This window comes from Pinus tabuliformis, chromosome Q, assembly GCF_031772625.1.
Source record: "Pinus tabuliformis cultivar Carrire ecotype Pingquan chromosome Q, CPIR1, whole genome shotgun sequence".
NCBI lineage: Eukaryota > Viridiplantae > Streptophyta > Pinopsida > Pinales > Pinaceae > Pinus > Pinus tabuliformis.
The window spans coordinates 916,440,235-916,459,307 of NC_142296.1; the positions used below are offsets into that span (position 1 = coordinate 916,440,235).

At 38.2% G+C, this 19,073-nt stretch overlaps 1 protein-coding gene and 1 pseudogene across 1 annotated transcript in view; one reads left to right on the plus strand and one right to left on the minus strand.

The window, feature by feature from the left end:
- Positions 1-12,669, minus strand: part of LOC149222445 (cyclase-like protein 3) — a 378,438-nt gene extending 365,769 nt beyond the window's left edge. The window contains exon 1 of the mRNA XM_089385449.1: positions 12,086-12,669. Coding sequence (XP_089241575.1) covers positions 12,086-12,461 — 376 coding nt within the window. The 5' untranslated portion in view covers positions 12,462-12,669. The remainder of the gene's footprint in view (positions 1-12,085) is intronic.
- Positions 12,670-17,701: 5,032 nt separating this feature from the next.
- Positions 17,702-19,073, plus strand: part of LOC149222446 (uncharacterized) — a 39,075-nt pseudogene continuing 37,703 nt past the window's right edge.

Here is a 19,073-nt window from a genome sequence, read left to right on the forward strand (position 1 = left end):
GCTGCTCATAGACTGAATAGACACAACATATGCCTTCCTTCAGTCCTCCAAGCCTCCTATTTCCTTGCGCAGTTTCTCCTGGGTCCTTTGGCTGCCACCTGTGTGAATTCACCTCTCACACAACTCACCAAACTCAAAAATAACTGTGCAATCCTCAAGGAATGAATTCCTTCTACATGCAAGAGATATCTTCAATGGAATATTCTTGCAACTGATAGTACACTGCCCCATCCTTTGATCTCAACTGGGTCTCTGACTGAACTGACATGCATGAGTTATTTATGAGAGAATATTCAGGTATCTGAAGTACACTAGTTACATGCATGCATGCATTAACTAACTCACAATCAGTTCCACAAACTGTTGGAACTAATCTAACTGGACTTAACTCAGTTAACTGAGCTAACTAATTACAACTCAAAGTACAACTCATCCTGATCTCCTTAATTAAGGGATAACTTCCTTAATCAAAGGGATAACTGTTGCATGTCTTCACATAGACTTCATGTTTGATTTTCTCCAACTAATTAACTCAAGATGAATTAATTAATTATTTTTCAAACAACTGCTAAGATCAAATTCGAATTTTAATTCTCAATTTTAGTTCAAGGACTAACTAAAATTGGAATGTATCCCGAAATGCTATTTATAGCAATGCTATTTTTAGCACTTCTATATTTAGCATTTCTTGTTGCTATTTTCAACACTCCCTCTCAACAAGAAAGGGATTATCTGTCACCCCAATCCTGTCTCTGTGGAACTCGAATTTGCATTTTGACAATGCCTTAGTCAAAATATCTGCATCCTGCTCCTCGGTCGAAACATACTACAACAACATGATCCTCTTCACCACACAGTCTCGAAGATGATGATACCAAATATCGATGTGCTTGGACCTGTCATGAAATACTGGATTCTCAGAGAGTTTGATACAACTCTGATTATCACAATAGATCACAGTTGGATCCATCCTCTGATCAAACAATCCAACTAGAATTTTCCGCATCCAAATGGCCTCACATGTTGCCTGACTGGCAGCCATGTATTCAGCCTCTGCTGAGCTAAGTGCAACTGACCTCTGTTTCCTGCTGTACCAAGAAACTGCAGCTGAACCAAGGTTGAAAATTCCTCCTGAAGTGCTCTTCCGATCTGATGGACTCCCTACCCAATCTGCATCTGTGAAGCCCTGAAGCTTCACTCCCTCTGTCCGTCTGTACCATAATCCATACTGAGATGTGCCTCTGAGGTATCTCAGCACATGCTTCGCTGCCTTCCAAAACAGCTTGGTAGGCTGAACCATAGCTTGACTCAGCTGGTTCACCGCAAAGCACAAATCTGGTCGTGTGTTCACTAGATACATCAATGAACCCACAAGTTGCCGATAAACAGTAGCAGCTACTACCTCACCTGAAGTAGCATCCTCCTTCCTCTAGTTACCTGCTAGAGGAGTCTGCATGGGTTTGCACTTCTCCATGTGGAATCTCCTGAGTATCTCATTGGCATACTTGCCTTGAGACACAAACACTTCCCCATCCTTCTGCCACACTTCCATGCCTAGAAAGTAGTGCATGAGACCCATGTCTTTCATCTCGAACTCTCTTGCAAGGTCCTCCTTGCAAGACTTGATCAACTGATCATCACCTGTCAATATCAGATCAACATAAAGAACAATGATCAATGGCTTACCTTCTACCATGATGTGGTAAAGGTTCGCATCTGCTTCACTCTTTGTGAAGCCCAACCCAGTGAAATAGCTGTCGATCCTGGTGTACCAAGCATGAGGTGCTTGCTTCAGCCCGTACAAAGCTCTCTTGAGTCGACACACATGCGACTCACAATCGAAGGTCTCAAATCCTTCCGGCTGCTCTATGTACACCTCTTCCTCAATCTTGCCATTGAGGAACGCAGTCTTCACATCCATCTAATGGATCTTCCAACCCATCTGTGCTGATAGTGCCAACATCGATCTGATAGATGAGTACCTTGCTACAGGAGCAAAAGTCTCATCATAGTCAATCCCCTCGACCTATGAGAAACCACGGGCAACAAACCTTGCCTTATGTTTCTCCACACTCCCATCAGCTGCTTGCTTTACCTTGTAAAGCCATCAGGAACTCACCACTGACTTGTCCTCCGGTCTTGGAACAACATCCCAAACACTGTTCCGAACTATGGAGTCATACTCCTCCACCATAGCATCAACCCAGACTGGTTACTGCACTGCTTCCTCGAAGGAAGATGGTTCGGTCTCTATACATTCCCCAACTAGGGCCATGTAACCAGTGTACCGCTCGGGTGACCTCCTCTGTCTGCGCTGAGAAGATGGTTGTCCCACATTCTCTCTCGCATCCATCATCAATCTGTCAGCTTCCCTTGAGTGTTTCCGCCCATCTCTGGAAGACTCTGCATGAGTGGATGTCTCCACTCCTAGATCCTCTGCATGCGGTTGCTCCGCATCAGTCTGAGGCTCCTCCTCCTTAGGAACCAAAAGTTCCTCCTCTGCATGCAACTTGAGCTCCCTCTCAAGGGATACTCGCATGGCTTTCTGCTCGTCAAACTTCAGATCTCTGTGTACCACTGTCCTCTGACTGGTAGGCAAGAACACCTGATAGTTGTGGGGTGTATCAGTGTACCCCACAAGTATCCCCAACTCAGCTGTTGGCTCTAGCTTCTTTCAGGCATCTTTCGTCACATGGCAAAAGACCGATGAGCCAAAAATCCTGAAGTGACTCACATCTGGTCTCTTCCCGGAGAAAGCCTCCTCTAGTGTCTTCATTCCCAGTATACGATGCGGGCTTCTATTCTGCAAGTATACTGCTGTATTGCATGCCTCAGCCCACAAATGAAGTGGTAGGCCTTGGTCATGCAGCATCGCCCGAGCTGCTCCCACAATTGTTCTATTCTTCCTTTCGGCCACCCCATTCTGCTGTGGGTTATGGGGTGTTGTCAACTCCCGTTTAATTCCTTCTGCTGCACAGAAGTCCTTAAACTGTTGAGAGACATACTCTCCACCATTGTCACTTCGCAAGGCCCTTATTTTCTTTCCAGATTCTTTCTCAACCAAGGCTTTGAACTCACAAAACCTTGAGAAGGTTTGATCCTTCTTCTGCATGAAGTAGATCCAACATCTACGAGAAAAATCATCAATGAAAATAACATAGTACCTTTGTTTAGCGGTGGAGGCTGTCGAGAATGGTCCACACACATCTGTATGAACTCGCTCCAGGATTGCTCCAGCTTGATTGTCTCGATCCTGAAAGGAAGATTTTGCATACTTACCCAAGGTACAACCTTTGCATGTATCCACTTGCTCCAGTTTACCCTTGGGAAGTCCGGTAGAAATCTGCTGCATGATCTTCAAGGCCCCATGGTGCAAGTGGCCCAATCTTCTATGCCATAGCTCGCCAATATCTTGGCTTTGCACCAACTCTGCTTTGGAACTCAATGCAGCACAATCATCTACCTCCAGCTTGTAGAGATTCTTTACTCGAATCCCAATCCTTTTGGTCTGTCCAGTGCCGATGTGCCTCAAGAATGTCTTTCTTTTACTAAAGACTACATCATAGCCTTTGTCTTCCAACATAGCAATGGATACCAAGTTCTTCTTCAGATCAGGCACATACTTTACATCAGTCAAGGTGAGAGGAGCTCCATGCTCCCTCTAAAACACAACCGTACCTTCACCTGAAACACGGTACTTTCCATCATCACCCATCTCTATGCGCATCTGGAGGTCCTTCTCCTCCAAGGTACTGAATAAACTCTTGTCGTCGATCATGTGGAATGAGGCTCCACTGTCTAGGTACCAAACACAACCCACCATCGATGAAACCATGCATGCGATGAGGGTGAAATCCAATTCGAACTGTGAGGCCAGTGCCTCACCATCTGATCCTTTCGAGGATCCCTTCTTGGATTTCTTCTATGGACAATTCGTAGCATAATGGCCCACCTCATGACAATGAAAGCATCGCACTTTCAATTTGTCAATCTTCTTCCCACCATGGGAAGAACTCGATTTGGAATGGGAAGCCTTCCCCTTCCCTTTCCTCGCCTTACTCGCTAAGGCTAGATTTTCTTCATCATCATGCTTTGATGAAGATCCATCTTTGGTGCTTCTCCTTATCTCCTCCTGCATCAGATCCGACCACAGTCGTTCCCAATTTGGCAGTTTCTCTCTTCCATTTACTGAGTCTTGGTAGCTATGCCAGCTCTTAGGAAGACCGAGGAGAGCAAGACTCACCATGTCATCATCGACTGTCGTGATTCCTACACTTCCAAGCTCATCCCTGCAGGTGGTGAGCTTGTTCAGATATGTAGAGATTGTGTTGCCCTTTTCACACTTGATTTTCCGAAGCTTGTCTTTCAGCGCCAACTTCCTTTGATCGTTGTTGTTCTGATATAGATCCTTCAATGTTTTCCACATTGAAAACGGTGTCTCCTTCCCATGGAGACTCGAGACAATGTGGTCTCGAACTCCCTCCAGAAGAATCCTCCTCACTCTAGCCACACATTTCTTCCATTCCGCCAATTCTTGGGCATTAGCAGCTGCTGGCTTGGGGACTTCTTGATCAATGAAGTCCTTCAAACCGTTGTCCTCTAATACCGCTTCCATGCGATCCTTCCAGGCTATATAATTCGAGCTGCCATCCAGGGCATACTCGAGTCTCAAACCGTTGAACGCCATTGGTGAAATTTGAGATGTGATAAGAATTCGATTTCTATAATCAGGAACTTCAAACTTCGAACTTCTCCCTTCTTTGTATATTGTTCTCCGCTTTGATCACCTTTGCTCTGATACCATGTAGAAATTCCCACTGTAGATCACCTGATAATGCAATATACTAAAGCAAAATACTTGATCTACTTCTACAAACAAACTTGCGGAAGCTTAATCGATTTTGAGCAAGATCAAATAGAACACATATAACAAAGAATGAGAAATCAATCACACATGAACATATAAGAATACTCTGGGGAAAGCCTCAGCTAAAAACCCCGCTATCTGTATTATCATACAAGTGGAAATATCTCCGGATTACACAAAGCTTTAGCTCACAAGCTATCTAGCTCTCAGTACAATCCCTCAATGCTGCTCATAGACTGAATAGACACAACATATGCCTTCCTTCAGTCCTCCAAGCCTCCTATTTCCTTGCGTAGTTTCTCCTAGGTCCTCTGGCTGCCACCTGTGTGAATTCACCTCTCACACAACTCACCAAACTCATAAATAACTGCGCAATCCTCAAGGAATGAATTCCTTCTGCATGCAAGAGATATCCTCAATGGAATATTCCTGCAACTGATAGTACACTGTCCCATCCTCTGATCTCAACTGGGTCTCTGACTGAACTAACATGCATGAGTTATTTATGAGAGAATATTCAGTTATCTGAAGTACACTAGTTACATGCATGCATGCATTAACTAACTCACAATCAGTTCCACAAACTGTTGGAACTAATCTAACTGGACTTAACTCAGTTAACTGAGCTAACTAATTACAACTCAAAGTACAACTCATCCTGATCTCCTTAATTAAGGGATAACTTCCTCAATCAAAGGGATAATTGTTGCATGTCTTCACATAGACTTCATGTTTGATTTTCTCCAACTAATTAACTCAAGATGAATTAATTAATTATTTTTCAAACAGCTGCTAAGATCAAATTCGAATTTTAATTCTCAATTTTAGTTCAGGGACTAACTAAAATTGGAATGTATCCCGAAATGCTATTTATAGCAATGTTATTTTTAGCACTTCTATATTTAGCATTTCTTGTTGCTATTTTCAACAGTAGGATTGTGCTCAGCCTCCACAAATAATAAGGTTCTCAGCCCTTAATAAAATACTCTTGGCCCCCTTAATGAGATAAGGCACTCAGCCCCTCAATAAAATATTCTCGGTCCTCCTTTATCAAGTGTGCAATCAGCCTGCCAAACAAGGGTTCTCTTGGCCCCTGAGTGAAAATGCGCTTGACCCCCTCCAAAATAAATATACTCAACTTGTATAATAAATTCACCTCCTTTTCAATGATAGATGGGATCACACACAACCCCAACAATTTGCAATGTAACTCGGCCCTTTCACAATACTCCAGCAATTCAATGATAACTCGGCCCCTGAGATACAAGCAACCCGTCCATAAAGGATTTATCTTCAGTAAATGCAATGGAAACTCGGCCTTCTAAGGTAGATAATATTGTTGTAGCAACTCGGCCCTCTTGGGAAATAAATCGAATGCCCAACACCTGCAAACAATTATAGCTCCGACAAATAAATTTCTCTTTGCCACTTCGGAAATCACCTACAAATGACATCAATCAAAAAATCTAAGTGATTTCCCGCAATGCCAACTAGGATGGCAATAATGTCCACCGAAATTGGAGAGTTACCAGCTAGGGTGGCAATTATATCCACCGAAACCAGTTTGAGGATCTAGCCTAAAACCTTCGAACTTGACTTCCTTGAGCCAAAATCCAAATACAAGAGAATAATCACCAAATAGAATGCCTGAGGAATGGCTCTCGATCTCCTTTTAAGAGACTTCACCGGATTTTCTCCAAGCTTCTAGAACTTTCCCTTTTAATATTTTATTGATGAAGTCACTTATTTCTGCCAAGTGACTTTTGCCCCTTTTTATCAATAACAATTTGCCCCTCTTATTCAATAATATTTTCCCCTTTTTATTTAATTATAATAATACTAACATAGAGTTGAGCAAAATTCCTTAATCCCCTTAGCAATTTTCTCCTCTTGCTAGCCTAAAGGAGATAGTTAAGCAAGCGGGAATTGTATTTTTGTGCTCAGGAAATTGGAGACATTATGTGAAAATTCCTAAGCTGGAATCCCTACTGCAGCAAACTGATGTTACTTCTCCTACTTGATTAAATTATACAAGTTATTTACTGTCTTCTACGGTAAATTTCGAAGTAAATACTTCTACAGCCTTCACTTAATTTACATATATGCGGAAACAAAATATTGAGCAAGAAAGAAAAATACAACACATAGGACACAGTTAGTTTTGGACAAATGTCCCTGGAAAAACCCAATGCGGGAAAACCAATGCAGCAGCTCTGAGGGTTTTATTATTATGCAGTAGCAAAATCTAAATACATCACTGAATACCTCACAGGGTTATTCATTTACAGAGAGAAATATTGGCAGAAGCTTTGTGAATTTACTTCACACAATCACTGAGAAAAGTCTCGGTTGTTCCGGACACTGGATGAGATGCCCCTGGCAGGAACTACACTGCCTCTACGTTGTCCCAGCGTCAACCCTTCCAGGCACTGCGCTGCCTCTCCGTTGTCCCAGAATCAACCCTTCCAAGCACTGCGTCACCCAGCTGGGAATTCGATTAGAAGCCTAGAGTCACTACTCTCAGCCTCCCGGTCTCACACCCCGACTTTCGGCTACTAAAATTGACCCTCTGCTCTGATTTTCGACTTTCTCTCTCTGCCACTGCATCACTTTTGCGTGGCCCTTCTGGTCCTGCATCAGCCTCTTTGTCAAGGTCTCTGGATCACTTACTGCCTCTCTCTGCTGATGTATCTCCGGCTGAGAATTTCTCTCTCCGGAAGCTACTATCCCTGCCCTTCAACTGCAAGAGATTCCTTCAATCGATTTTTCCTCCTAAGAACTTCTCACTTTAGAAAATCGATTTCTCTCTATCTCTCTGTGTGTTTTCCAGATGATCTTCAAGCCCCTTCTTATATCTTCTTGTTGGACAACCAACGGCCTAGATTAAAACATAATCAAAGGCTCAGATCAATTTGACTGGATCCATGGCTTTTTTTAGAAGTTTCACTCCTAATTAGATTAATACCGATTAGTATTTTAATTTTCCTAAGTTTAGACTTAGGAACCCCATTAAAAATATTAATTGTTTTAATAAAATCACTTCTGGGTGGAATTTCCCAAAACGCTTTCTGGGTTCTTTGGAATACATGTGCCCAAACCTCCCTGCAAAATTTGAAGCTTAGAGCACATCCGATGCTACCCCAAATCAACACATTACACATACAGCGGCCATACAGCAGACCAGGGTGCAGTTCCCACTAGTAGTGCAGCTGCACAATAGTCCAGGGGGGGCGTACAGGTTACACTAGCAGCCAGCAAGAGGTTTGTGGGTGATTCCGAATTTTTTGAGGACCATACAGGTTGCACATGTGCCCAGTTAATTTCCAGAAATTTGCTGTAGCTTATATTATTTTATGAGATGGTCATTTTCCCAGTAAAGGAGCCACTTCTGTGAATTGAGATTAATTAATAAAAAACAGATTTTGAAGAGCAGTAAATTTCTGTGTATTTGTGGAGATTGGTTTAATTTGCTTCTGCTGAAATATTTTTTATTTACCAGTTAAAATCCCAATAGTACATTTTATTTAGTAAGCTGAAAATTAAATTTGAAAATCAGCAAGGAAATTTAGTAGGAAATAATTAGCCATTTACTGGGGTTAGAAAATTAACAAAACTCAGTCCATGTTATAATGGAATCATCAAACAAATCTCTAAACCAATTCTTGGCCTCACACTCCAAAAAGTGGGTAAACATTTTATTTGAATTTTGAACACAACACCCTCTTCAACAAAAAAATTATCAGTACAATCTTGAAAAGCCATCATATCATCTTTAGCTAATCTTCCATTATCGTCGCTGAACTTGGGTAGAGCCTTCAAGTTACCATCAAGCATAGGGTGAAGCAGATTTTCCACAAGAGTTGTAGGGCTTTGTAACACTAGCCATCATATTACAGGGGTATGTAACACGGAATGTAAAATCAGAATGGTCTAGAACAAATTCCTCTTAACTAGAGGGGTTTTGGAAGGGACCAGTGATGAAACCCCACCAAGGCTGAAAAACTCCAGAAGTGAATCAAAGAGTTCAATTAAAGGTGATGTGGATAGATTGGTGGAACGAAGGAACAAGCTATTGGACAAGCTAATTAAGAGTTCAAGAGCGGTATGGTATTTATCACCAAGCAAACTAGAGGCAGACCAATTAGATTCTGAAGGAAACATGCTAAATGGCTTATCTGGAGATATGCTTCTCCCTTTCCTTCTTATCTGGATTCTTTCTGGATCTTGAACAAGTGATGTTAGATCTTCCCATGCCCTATAAGTGACAAGTGAGTGACAATGCCCTAGAATCCAACTTGAGAAGATTCTAAAAGTGGAGTCACCAACGGACAAATCAATTCTTGATTTCAAAAAATGGGAATATTACTCAAACCAAAAGCTATGGAGGTTCCTTTCAACAGTACTATTTAGACACTCCAACCTTTTGTGAAGCAACCTTCAATGACTTCTTGCTTCAAATCAAGAACTATTGTTGATTTATCATTTCACCAGACTACTCCCAACAATGGTGCCAATTCAATGTTCTCTCCTCATGAAACACCCCCTTCTTTTAAAAGGTTGTTCCAAGGCACCCGTGGAGGAAAGCCTCCAAAACAGATCAAGAAAGTAAACCCTCATGACCTTACTGATCAAGGAAGAAAGCCTCCAAGAAAAAAGGAGTCATGGTCATATCAAATTTTCTTAAGCTGAACTGCCCAGGCACATAATGCTGTTCAGCTCAAAAAACAGAAAAAGAAATTGTAACAAGTAGCTTATTGTTGATCAAGAATCCATTAAGTAAGGAAAGGCACATCAATCAGTGGCTTTGATTTCAAAGCACCATGTATCCCATGCTCGCTAGACTTCTTGAAATGAGATGAACACAGAACAAATGCAGAAAATTATTTGGGCATGATTAACACAAAGTTAGGGAATTTAATTACTCTAAACAAGACCTTCAATTATGAACCAACCATGAGCATTTTACTTCAAGAATTAAAGATTAATCAAGGCAGCAATGTGTTGGATCCTGAATACAACCTATCCTCCAATTATCAAATTCTTTCGAAGTAGAAAATAGAAAAAGTGAGAAAGAATCACAACTCTCCTCTATCCCTCTCTGAAAGTCCCTCGCTGACTACAATGTCAACCAATTTGCTTGTAGTAGAAGAATGAGAAAACGAATGAAAGATTATAATGGATGTATAAGAAAGAATGAAGCCCAGTTGATAAGGGGGCGAAATCCTCACAAAAATGATTAGCAAAATAGGCTCCGCTCTTTACAATAAAGATCTCTACACAATTCTTGATGCTTTACTCATAAAACTGCCATACTTTTATAGATTTTGGAAGGGCTGGCAGTTAGGAAATCAGTTACAACTGACAGAAATTAGTTACAACAATAAACAGTCTGTGTCAATCAACTGGCTCACTTCCAGTTGGCCTTGCGCTAGCTCCTCCATCAACATGGCTCCATTGATAATCAGTTAGCTGATTGATGTATGCTCATCACTAGTTCGTTATACTGTTAAAACTTACAACCAATAACAACCTATATCATGTATACAAGGTACACTTCATAAATATCACTGGAACCTATTGTTCTAGATCTTGAACCTATTGCTTGAGGCTCTTATGAATCTTCCATTAGATTATGTACTTACTAAAAATTGTAAGGTACATGATATTGTTTTAATCCTCTGTGCTAATAAAGAATAGTCAAAGGGTATACATTTAAATTTTATACCCAAAAATCTTCGTACCTTATCAGATTAAGTACCATATGTATGCTTGACAGAGCTGGCTAGGTGATCCTATGGGTGCAGGTGGGTACATCAGTTGGTTCTTTATTCACAAAAATGATTGGTGTCAGTACCCAATATTACCTAATATTCCCGCTTTTGCACGATATAGACAACCTAAGAAATCGGATACTCCATGAACCACTACACCTAAAAGAGAGTGTAACTTGCATATGCATAAGACATAATTCCGTAATTCCAACCTCATAAACTACTTGGCACTAGGACAAAACTATTACATAGAAACAGATCACAGTGTAATTGGCTTGCATGAAAGGAAACTTTGCTTAGCAAGCTATGTTGATCTCGTAGTGTACTTTTGTCTGCATCAAAAACTAGAGACAAGTTTTTCCTAAAGCAGGTAGGAAATTATAATCACCTTAGAGAAGGATTGAGAGATTATTTGAGCTCATTGTTCATTTTAAATATCAAGTGTTTAGTTTTATCCTTCTAGTTCAAAATTTGTCATTTAGTGTAACGTTGTTCCTTAGTGTAATGTTTTCCCTTTAATGTGTTCAGTTAGATTTTTAACTCCTACTTAGAAATTAGAGTGTCTTTGTAGATAATGGACAGTTTTATAAAATAGCGAGTACATGCGAAGCATCTATCCTCTATTCAAAAATTCTCACTTCTGACGTAAGGTCAAGTTTCTCCAAGTTAATGAAATTCTCTGGCATCATGAGCAAGCCTTTTTCTGCAACAATTGAAATTTGTGAGCTTCTCGTCTTGCTCCATTTCAGCTCATATAATGAATGGTATCCTATTGATTTGCAGGGAGAGGACATCAAGCAGGGGCAGTGCTATAACCCTTTTCCACTGAACATGGGATCACAAGTGTTGTTCCCTATCAGTCATCCTGTTTCCCCATCAAATGTTAATAGTGTGAACAAGAGGATGTGGCTTTGCATTTCCATCACTTTGAGGGACTCAAGCTTGCAGCAGATGGAGGCCAATATGTAGTTAAAGCTACTCAGTGGTGCTTTTGAACTCAAAACTCTAGTGGTGCTTCTGAACTTGAAACTCATTTGAAATAGCACCAACTGAACAAACTATGCATTGGTTCTAATGAGGGAATAAAATTTGAGTGGCAACGTCTTCTTCCCGACTTAGGTGTTCCTTACAGTTTGCCTATAATTCGCAGAAACGAAATATAGGGTTCCCTGCAAAATCTAAGGATGGCACCTACTGCTTACAAAAAAAACATTGTTGTTACTGACTTTGGGCAGTATAAGCAGATTCCTTGCATAATTAGCAGAATTCCCCTGTGAAAGTGATGAGCACAAATGATTTCAAGCACTAAAACAAATGGTAAAAATACGTCCATGGATATAGAAACATGTTTTCTATCAAATTATTTAGTTAAACCCTAGGACTCAAACCCCTAAATCAACGTCATATATTGAAAGATCAACATGGGTTGAAAACAAATGTCAACTACCATTTAGAAGCTCCAGGTCCAGAGTGTCCACATCGAAGCCAGCATCATAATGCTCCTGGAAGAAATGAGCAGGGGAATCTACGTGTGTACCAGTGTGAACAATCATCTTCATCTCTGACAAATTATAAAGAGACCCATTTTTCATGCTATAAATGAGCTTTATGGGGTTCCCCAGCCCTTCAGATGAGTCTGCCACTGGCATATCCTCCCTGTAAGCATGAGTGATGTCCATAATCCTACTCGTCTTCCGAGGAGGAGTACCCGTAACACCAGCCACGCTGCAAGTTCCATGGTCAGAGCCATATGCACCGTAGTAGCTTGAAGCCAAACACAACACAATTGTTAGCATTGCAGTATTAAACACCAATGTCGCCATGACTGAATGCTTCAGTAATACAACAGGAAAAAATTGTTTCGATGTCTTTCTCTCGGCAACTCACTTAAAACGATTATAATCTACCGTCTGCTATCTGAGAATGAATTATCTATATCTACACCGTTGACTGTAAGCTGGATGTTAGGCATCATCGTCACTCTCTGAATCAATTCCCTCGTCGGGTTGACTATACTGTTGGTTTTTTTAGATGTATATGGATGATATTATTCTTCTTTATCATGTTTTGTCCGAATGGTCTTATTTATTATGTGATGTAAGAATTGAAATATTCCGATTTAACGATAAGATTTGTGTGGTTCTTTTGTTTTAGCGTTATTCATTTCTGTGTTTTACTGAGAGAGGTTGATTCCGAGAGCCATTGCAATGTGATAGGAGAGTGCTGGTTTTTTTTTATTTTATTTTTTTAAATATAATAATATATATATATATATATATGCGACAGATTGTTTCTTCATTTGGTTGATGTATTTGATCTTTTTTCTGTGAAGCTTCACAATAAATGTTACCACTTTTTTGAGAAACCTCTCGCTAAATAGATTATCCCAAGAGCTAGATGCCAGCGTATCTGCATAACTTTCCGTGTTGTCTTTGAAAGCCTCACATTCTAAAATGAAATGTTTTTATGTTTCCACTTTTTCAGAAGAACAAAAAATGCATACTCTCTCCGCCCACACTTTTTTTGGCATTTTCCAGGGCCGTGTTTCACAAAAAGTTGATGAGAATTAGTCCTTAACTGAGCAATAAGAATTTTGGCTCTCCAAGAGATATTGGCCTCTATATATGTTTTTGGTTGATAATTATGAGTGGGATTAAACACTTCAATATAGTCTTTTTAAAGGAGTTGATGAAAATTAGTCCTTAACTAAGCAATAAGAATTTTGACTCTCCAAGAGATATTGGCCTCTATATATGCTTTTGGTTGATGATTATGAGTGGGATTAAACACTTCAATATAGTGTTTTTTTCTTTCTCCCTAGCTCCTTATTTCTTCCATACTAGCTAGAGAGCACTTCTTCTTAAATCTGGATCTATCAAGTGCAAGATGAATCAAATCTCTCAAGGTGTAAACCTCTTTTTGAGTGCAAAATTTAGGGCAAGGTTTCCACCTCGATTGATTTGATCCCTCTCGGCTCTTAATAAATCTAGAGTTAAATGGATTTGCATTGACTTAATTAATAATTATTTATTCTATTTTATTTTATTTTTACATAATTTGGAGTAAAAATGTTCTTATTAATAATTATAATTATTAAATTTTATTTTTTTTGTTCTATTTTTTTATAATATTACATAATCTTATAACATCTCCTCCATAAGCATCTCAGCTTCACAATTAAAAAATAGTACTAACAAAAAAAATCAATGTCGATCATAAATAAAATTTTCAATTTTTACCATAATTATACACCATTTTAGATCCATCTTTGCTTTGGATCTACCAAGCGTAAGGGATTTTTTTAAAATGAAAAGAGATTTGACCTATATTTACACTTGGTAAATCAGAAATTAAGATGGATCTAGACTATGAAAAAAATAAGAGGACTATAAACATTAGTTTCAATTGTTTGAAGCAAGATTTTTTTGTTGTGCACGACAAGTTGCAACAATAACCCAGATTTAATAAAACGATGATAACTACAAAACTCTAGAGGTTTAAATTTATATCTATTTTACTAAATAAACCAACAAAACGGAATGAAGTGAGATGGCATAACAAACTGAACATAGAAAAATATAATAAACATGAGTTTCAATTGTTTGAAGCAACATTTTTTTGTGCACGACAAATTGCAACAATAACCCAGATTTAATAAAACGATGATAACTACAAAACTCTAGAGGTTTAAATTTATATCTATTTTACCAGATAAACCAACAAAATGGAATGAAGTGAGATGGCATAACAAACTGAACATAAACATAGAAAAATATAATAATCATTATTTCCTTTAAATGAGATTACCAATCTGTACAACCATTTATGACCATATTAAAGTATAATGATATTAATTAATGTTCATTAAAATTATATATGTTATATTAATTTTTTTAAAAATAAAATAAAAAATTAATGAGAACTTTTTAATATTTTATTTCTCTATTCAAAAACTCAATAAAGATAATTAATTTTACATATATTCAAAAACTCAATAAAGATAATTAATTTTACATATATTTTTCAACCAACTCATTTGAAATGTTTGAAAAAAAAATAACAATTTATTATAAATTTAAATGGTTACAGATGGCACATGCTCTTAATTTACCAAGCACACAGGTGTTCATATATCCTCTTGAACAACATCAAATTATGGATTTTTAAATGCCTGAGAGCATACGCTCTGCGACCTCATTCATTCATTTCACCTTAGGTCGTTGTTAGTTCTTCCATCTCTCGATATCTATTCACACTCTTTGCAAGCATTTTGAAGCAATTCGAGGTCGGGTGATTCAGTCATGCAATTAATAAATACAAGGAGAATGTACATCGTTTAAGGGCGAAATGACAAGCTTGGCCCCAGGCTTCTTAAGGTCTATATAATGATAAGCAAGCCTTATTCAACTATTCTGAGGATAACGAACAAGGGAGGGTGTAGTGTCAAAATAGACTTGGTGATTAGAACTAATTTATGTGCATTGAGACGAATACCTTCACGTTGGAGTCAAGTTTCATTCAGGTGCAGTCTCCTCATGGAGAATATTGGTTCTTCTTCCCATGATACTGAGCAGGTGGACGTGAATTTTCTCCTGGACAAGATTCTAGAAGCCATGGCAGGCCTTCTGGGTGCTTTCAAACCAATGAAACAAGGCAAAGGAGAAGGCACATAAATCCTTTTAAGCACTTATCAACACCAAACTGGAATTGATGCAAAAATGGAAAGTCTTCAAAGTGAAATTCGAATTGAGTTGGTTGTCATGAATTGCAAATTGATAAAGATGGAAGAGACTTATGTGCAGGTTCCAGGTTCGAGCGACATCATTAATTAATGAAAAATGTATGGAAAAGAGTCTGGAACGACGGGCTAGTCATCTCTTACTTGAATCTTTTTGTTTTAATCACACTGATGTTATGTAAGTTTTGTTTGTTCCAAGGAGTCTTTTGCAGAAAATATAATAGGTATCTCTTTAGTATTGTAAACGAAAAAATGTGAGTTTCAGATTTCTGAAGGCAGAATTATCATGGAATTAGATGAAATATGTAAAAGGTTTTTGCCCAAAATCTAACTTATCTTTTTAATAAAAAAAAATTAATTGTTTTTTTAAAAAGAAAAATACAATTTAAATTATAAAATATGATAATTTTACAAATTATTATGAATTTGAATTTGAATAATATTATAAAAATTTAAAAAATAGAATGTCTAAATTCATCACAATCACTTTAAAAAAAAATCCATAAAATGACTCTTAAAGATAACTCTACAATTCCACTTCTTCACTGAACTATGTAAAACCTCTACCCAATATGTTTCCACTTCTTTAAGATCTAGTAAAAACTATAAAAGAAAATAAAACAGATTACAAATATTCCCATTTCTCTCCAATAAAGAAAAATTTGTTTAACGCATATCTCTAATTTTTGAAAAAATAAAATAAAAATACAATTTAAATTATAAAATATGATAATTTTACAAATTATTTGGAATTGAAATTTGAATAATATTATAATATTTAAAAAATAAAATGTCTAAATTCATCACAATCACTCTAAAAAAATCCATAAAATAGCTCTTAAAGATAACTCCACCATTCCACTTCTTCACTAAACTATGTAAAACCTCTACCCAATATGTTTCCACTTCTTCAAGATCTAGTAAAAACTATAAAAGAAAATAAAACAGATTACAAATATTCCCACTTCTCTCCAATATAGAAAAATTTGTTTAAAAAAATGGGCTACGCATATCTCCAAATTTTGGTGAAGTCCATATAAGAAAATGAAAAGTATACCTCATTTATTTAAAATTTCATGAATACTTTAAATATAAATAAAGCATTTAAATTATCTCAATTTCCTTAAAAATAGGTTGGAGTGTCATGTCAATTTTTTGAATTTATCTAACAATAAAGCTTTCTTTATAGTGGTGACTTCCTCTTTTAAATATATTTTTCAATCAATGTCACTTGAAATATTGCAAAAAATTAAGAATTTATTGTAAATTTAATGGTTTTTTTTTTTAAATATTACATCTAAAAATACAATTTAAATTATGCCCATGGAGAGTAGAATAGACAGAAATGGGGTGTATCATTAAGTCACTCTGTGATGTGAAGCAAAAATCCAATCATGTTAAGAGCTCGTGTGGCCCAAGTAAGGTGTAATGCCTCTAGGTTGTGTTTTTCAAGCCATAAGTTAAGCCTACTGTCATCTCTGGAAGGCAGAGACAACTTGACAAACAAACAAAAAATACAATTTAAATTATACAAAATGGTAACTTTACAAATTATTATAAATTTAATTTTGAATAATATTACAAAATTAAAAAAAGATAAAAATAAAACAATTAAATTCAGCATAAGCTATGACTTCTTCTGAGGGTTTTTTTATCGTGATTCTAAAATGGATATGCATAGTTTTCGATGGAAGAGGAATGTAATCTCATGGGTTTGCACCTTGAATGAAATGTTGATGCCTCTATACATGTGCAAGTAGAAAAAAGAATGGTCTCAGAGTTAAAGTACCTAAAGAAACATGAATATATTGGAAATGTTGCTTGTATTTAGTTTGGTGTTTCTTCTTAGTCCTCCTAGGAAGTGTATTGCCATAAGGATAAGGACAAGTATATCCAGTGTTGAGGACCAAAAAAATATCATGGGAAAAAACATGGGTTAAGAATACCATAGGAAAAACCATGTGTTATGAAATTAGAGTTCGATAATGTTTAATTATTAATTTTATTATTTTATCTTATTTTATTTTTTAATTTATTTTTATTTTTATGACCAAGTCAAAATGTTGAATGATGGGACATTACAACATCTCTTCCATATTGGGTTGGAGAGCACCTCTAAGCACAAAAATGTATATAAATAGATAAAATAATTCAAAGTAGTAGTAGTAGTAGTAATAATAATAATAAATACCTCCAATCGGGGTGTGAGTTGGCCCCATTGGGCTTGTCCTGGCCCACTGTTTAATGTGTATCTACCATATTTTTCTGGCCACCTTTCACATGCATGTTGCACGTGGAGAGGTGGCGGTGAGCATGCATAGTTGAATGGCCATTCTTGAGGGTGGCAGAGTTATTATGACAAACATTAAGGCAAGGTTTCCCTCTGGTTTGCTGGGTAAGTTTGTATGCGCTCTTAGGCTTCTGTGGAATTGGTCTGAGCTGGTCGTTATGGGCAGCTCGTGGTCTCATCTACTTCAAGTCTTGGAAGTGGTCACTGGTATGTTTCCACCCTTAATTTAGCTTCCCCTTCATGTATGGATAAGTATATTTTCCCTCCGAACTATGAGTTGCTTGGTTCTGTGGTTTGGTGGGATTGGAAATGGAACTTCCTGGAGCACAACCTCGAATGGTTTCTAGTTTGGGTTGAGTCTTTAGTTTTGTATGTCCTGGTGTCTATGGTGTATGGGATTTGGTTGTCTCGCATGGGTTCCTGCTGAGTTTGGTTGGTAGACTATTTTGTATGTTGTGGTACTCCCTACTCAGGGTAAAAGTGAAATGGTAAGGGTTTGGGTCTGTGGTAAATTTTGTTTGCTTCCAAGGTATTCAAGCTTTGGGCGAGCTCAAATTTGAGCCTTGGTTGTTTGTAGCCTCCACCGCGACCTTTTTTGCTATAGGGTCGAGGTTAGGAGAGCCCTATAGGATCATTTTAGGGCAAGTCCATACCTGTTGGATAGGATATGTCGGGTTTGGCACTCTTGTCTAGTTATGGGATAGTCCAGGTCACGAGGCTGCTCTTGGCTTAACTCCTGTCACCATGGGCTTGCTTATGGGCAAGCAGGCTTGGTTTCTGCAACCTAGGTTCATTACACTGGGTCTCGATGTAAGGGGTTTTGTGGGTCGCGGGCTTGGGCTATATGTTGGCCCAAATTCCTCTTCTTTTCTCTATGTAACATTTTGTTGGCTGAATCGACAAATTAGAGATGCACTTGGATAATTCAGGGGTCTTGAATGTGGGTGATGTTGTTAATCAATCCAGGCCCATTAGTGGGCAATGGTGGAAAAATGGTAGAAATGGAACCATTAAACTGTGTTGACAGTGGGTTGACAATAAGATTCGGAGTGGATTCCTAACTTGGTTAGTTTCATTTGAAATTTCTTTAACAGGTTTGCAGGGTCGGAGTGACCCTTGTCAGTTGCGACCTTGTTTGGGTCAACCTCCAGAGTTAGACACAAGTCAACATCTGTTCGATAGAAGAAGAATCATGGTTCGGGCTGCTGGTAAAGGTAAGAATGGTCGTGGTGGTCGTGGTCGTGGGAAGTAGAGGAAGGCCTCCCCTTCTTATACTAGACAACCTAGTCCTTCCAGGGGGCCAGGTTGGGGACGCAAGCCAACCTCTCATATAATTCAGGAAACGACTCAAGCATATCACTCTAGTAGCTCCAATCCGGTTAAGCAACTTATTGCAGATTGGGAGGC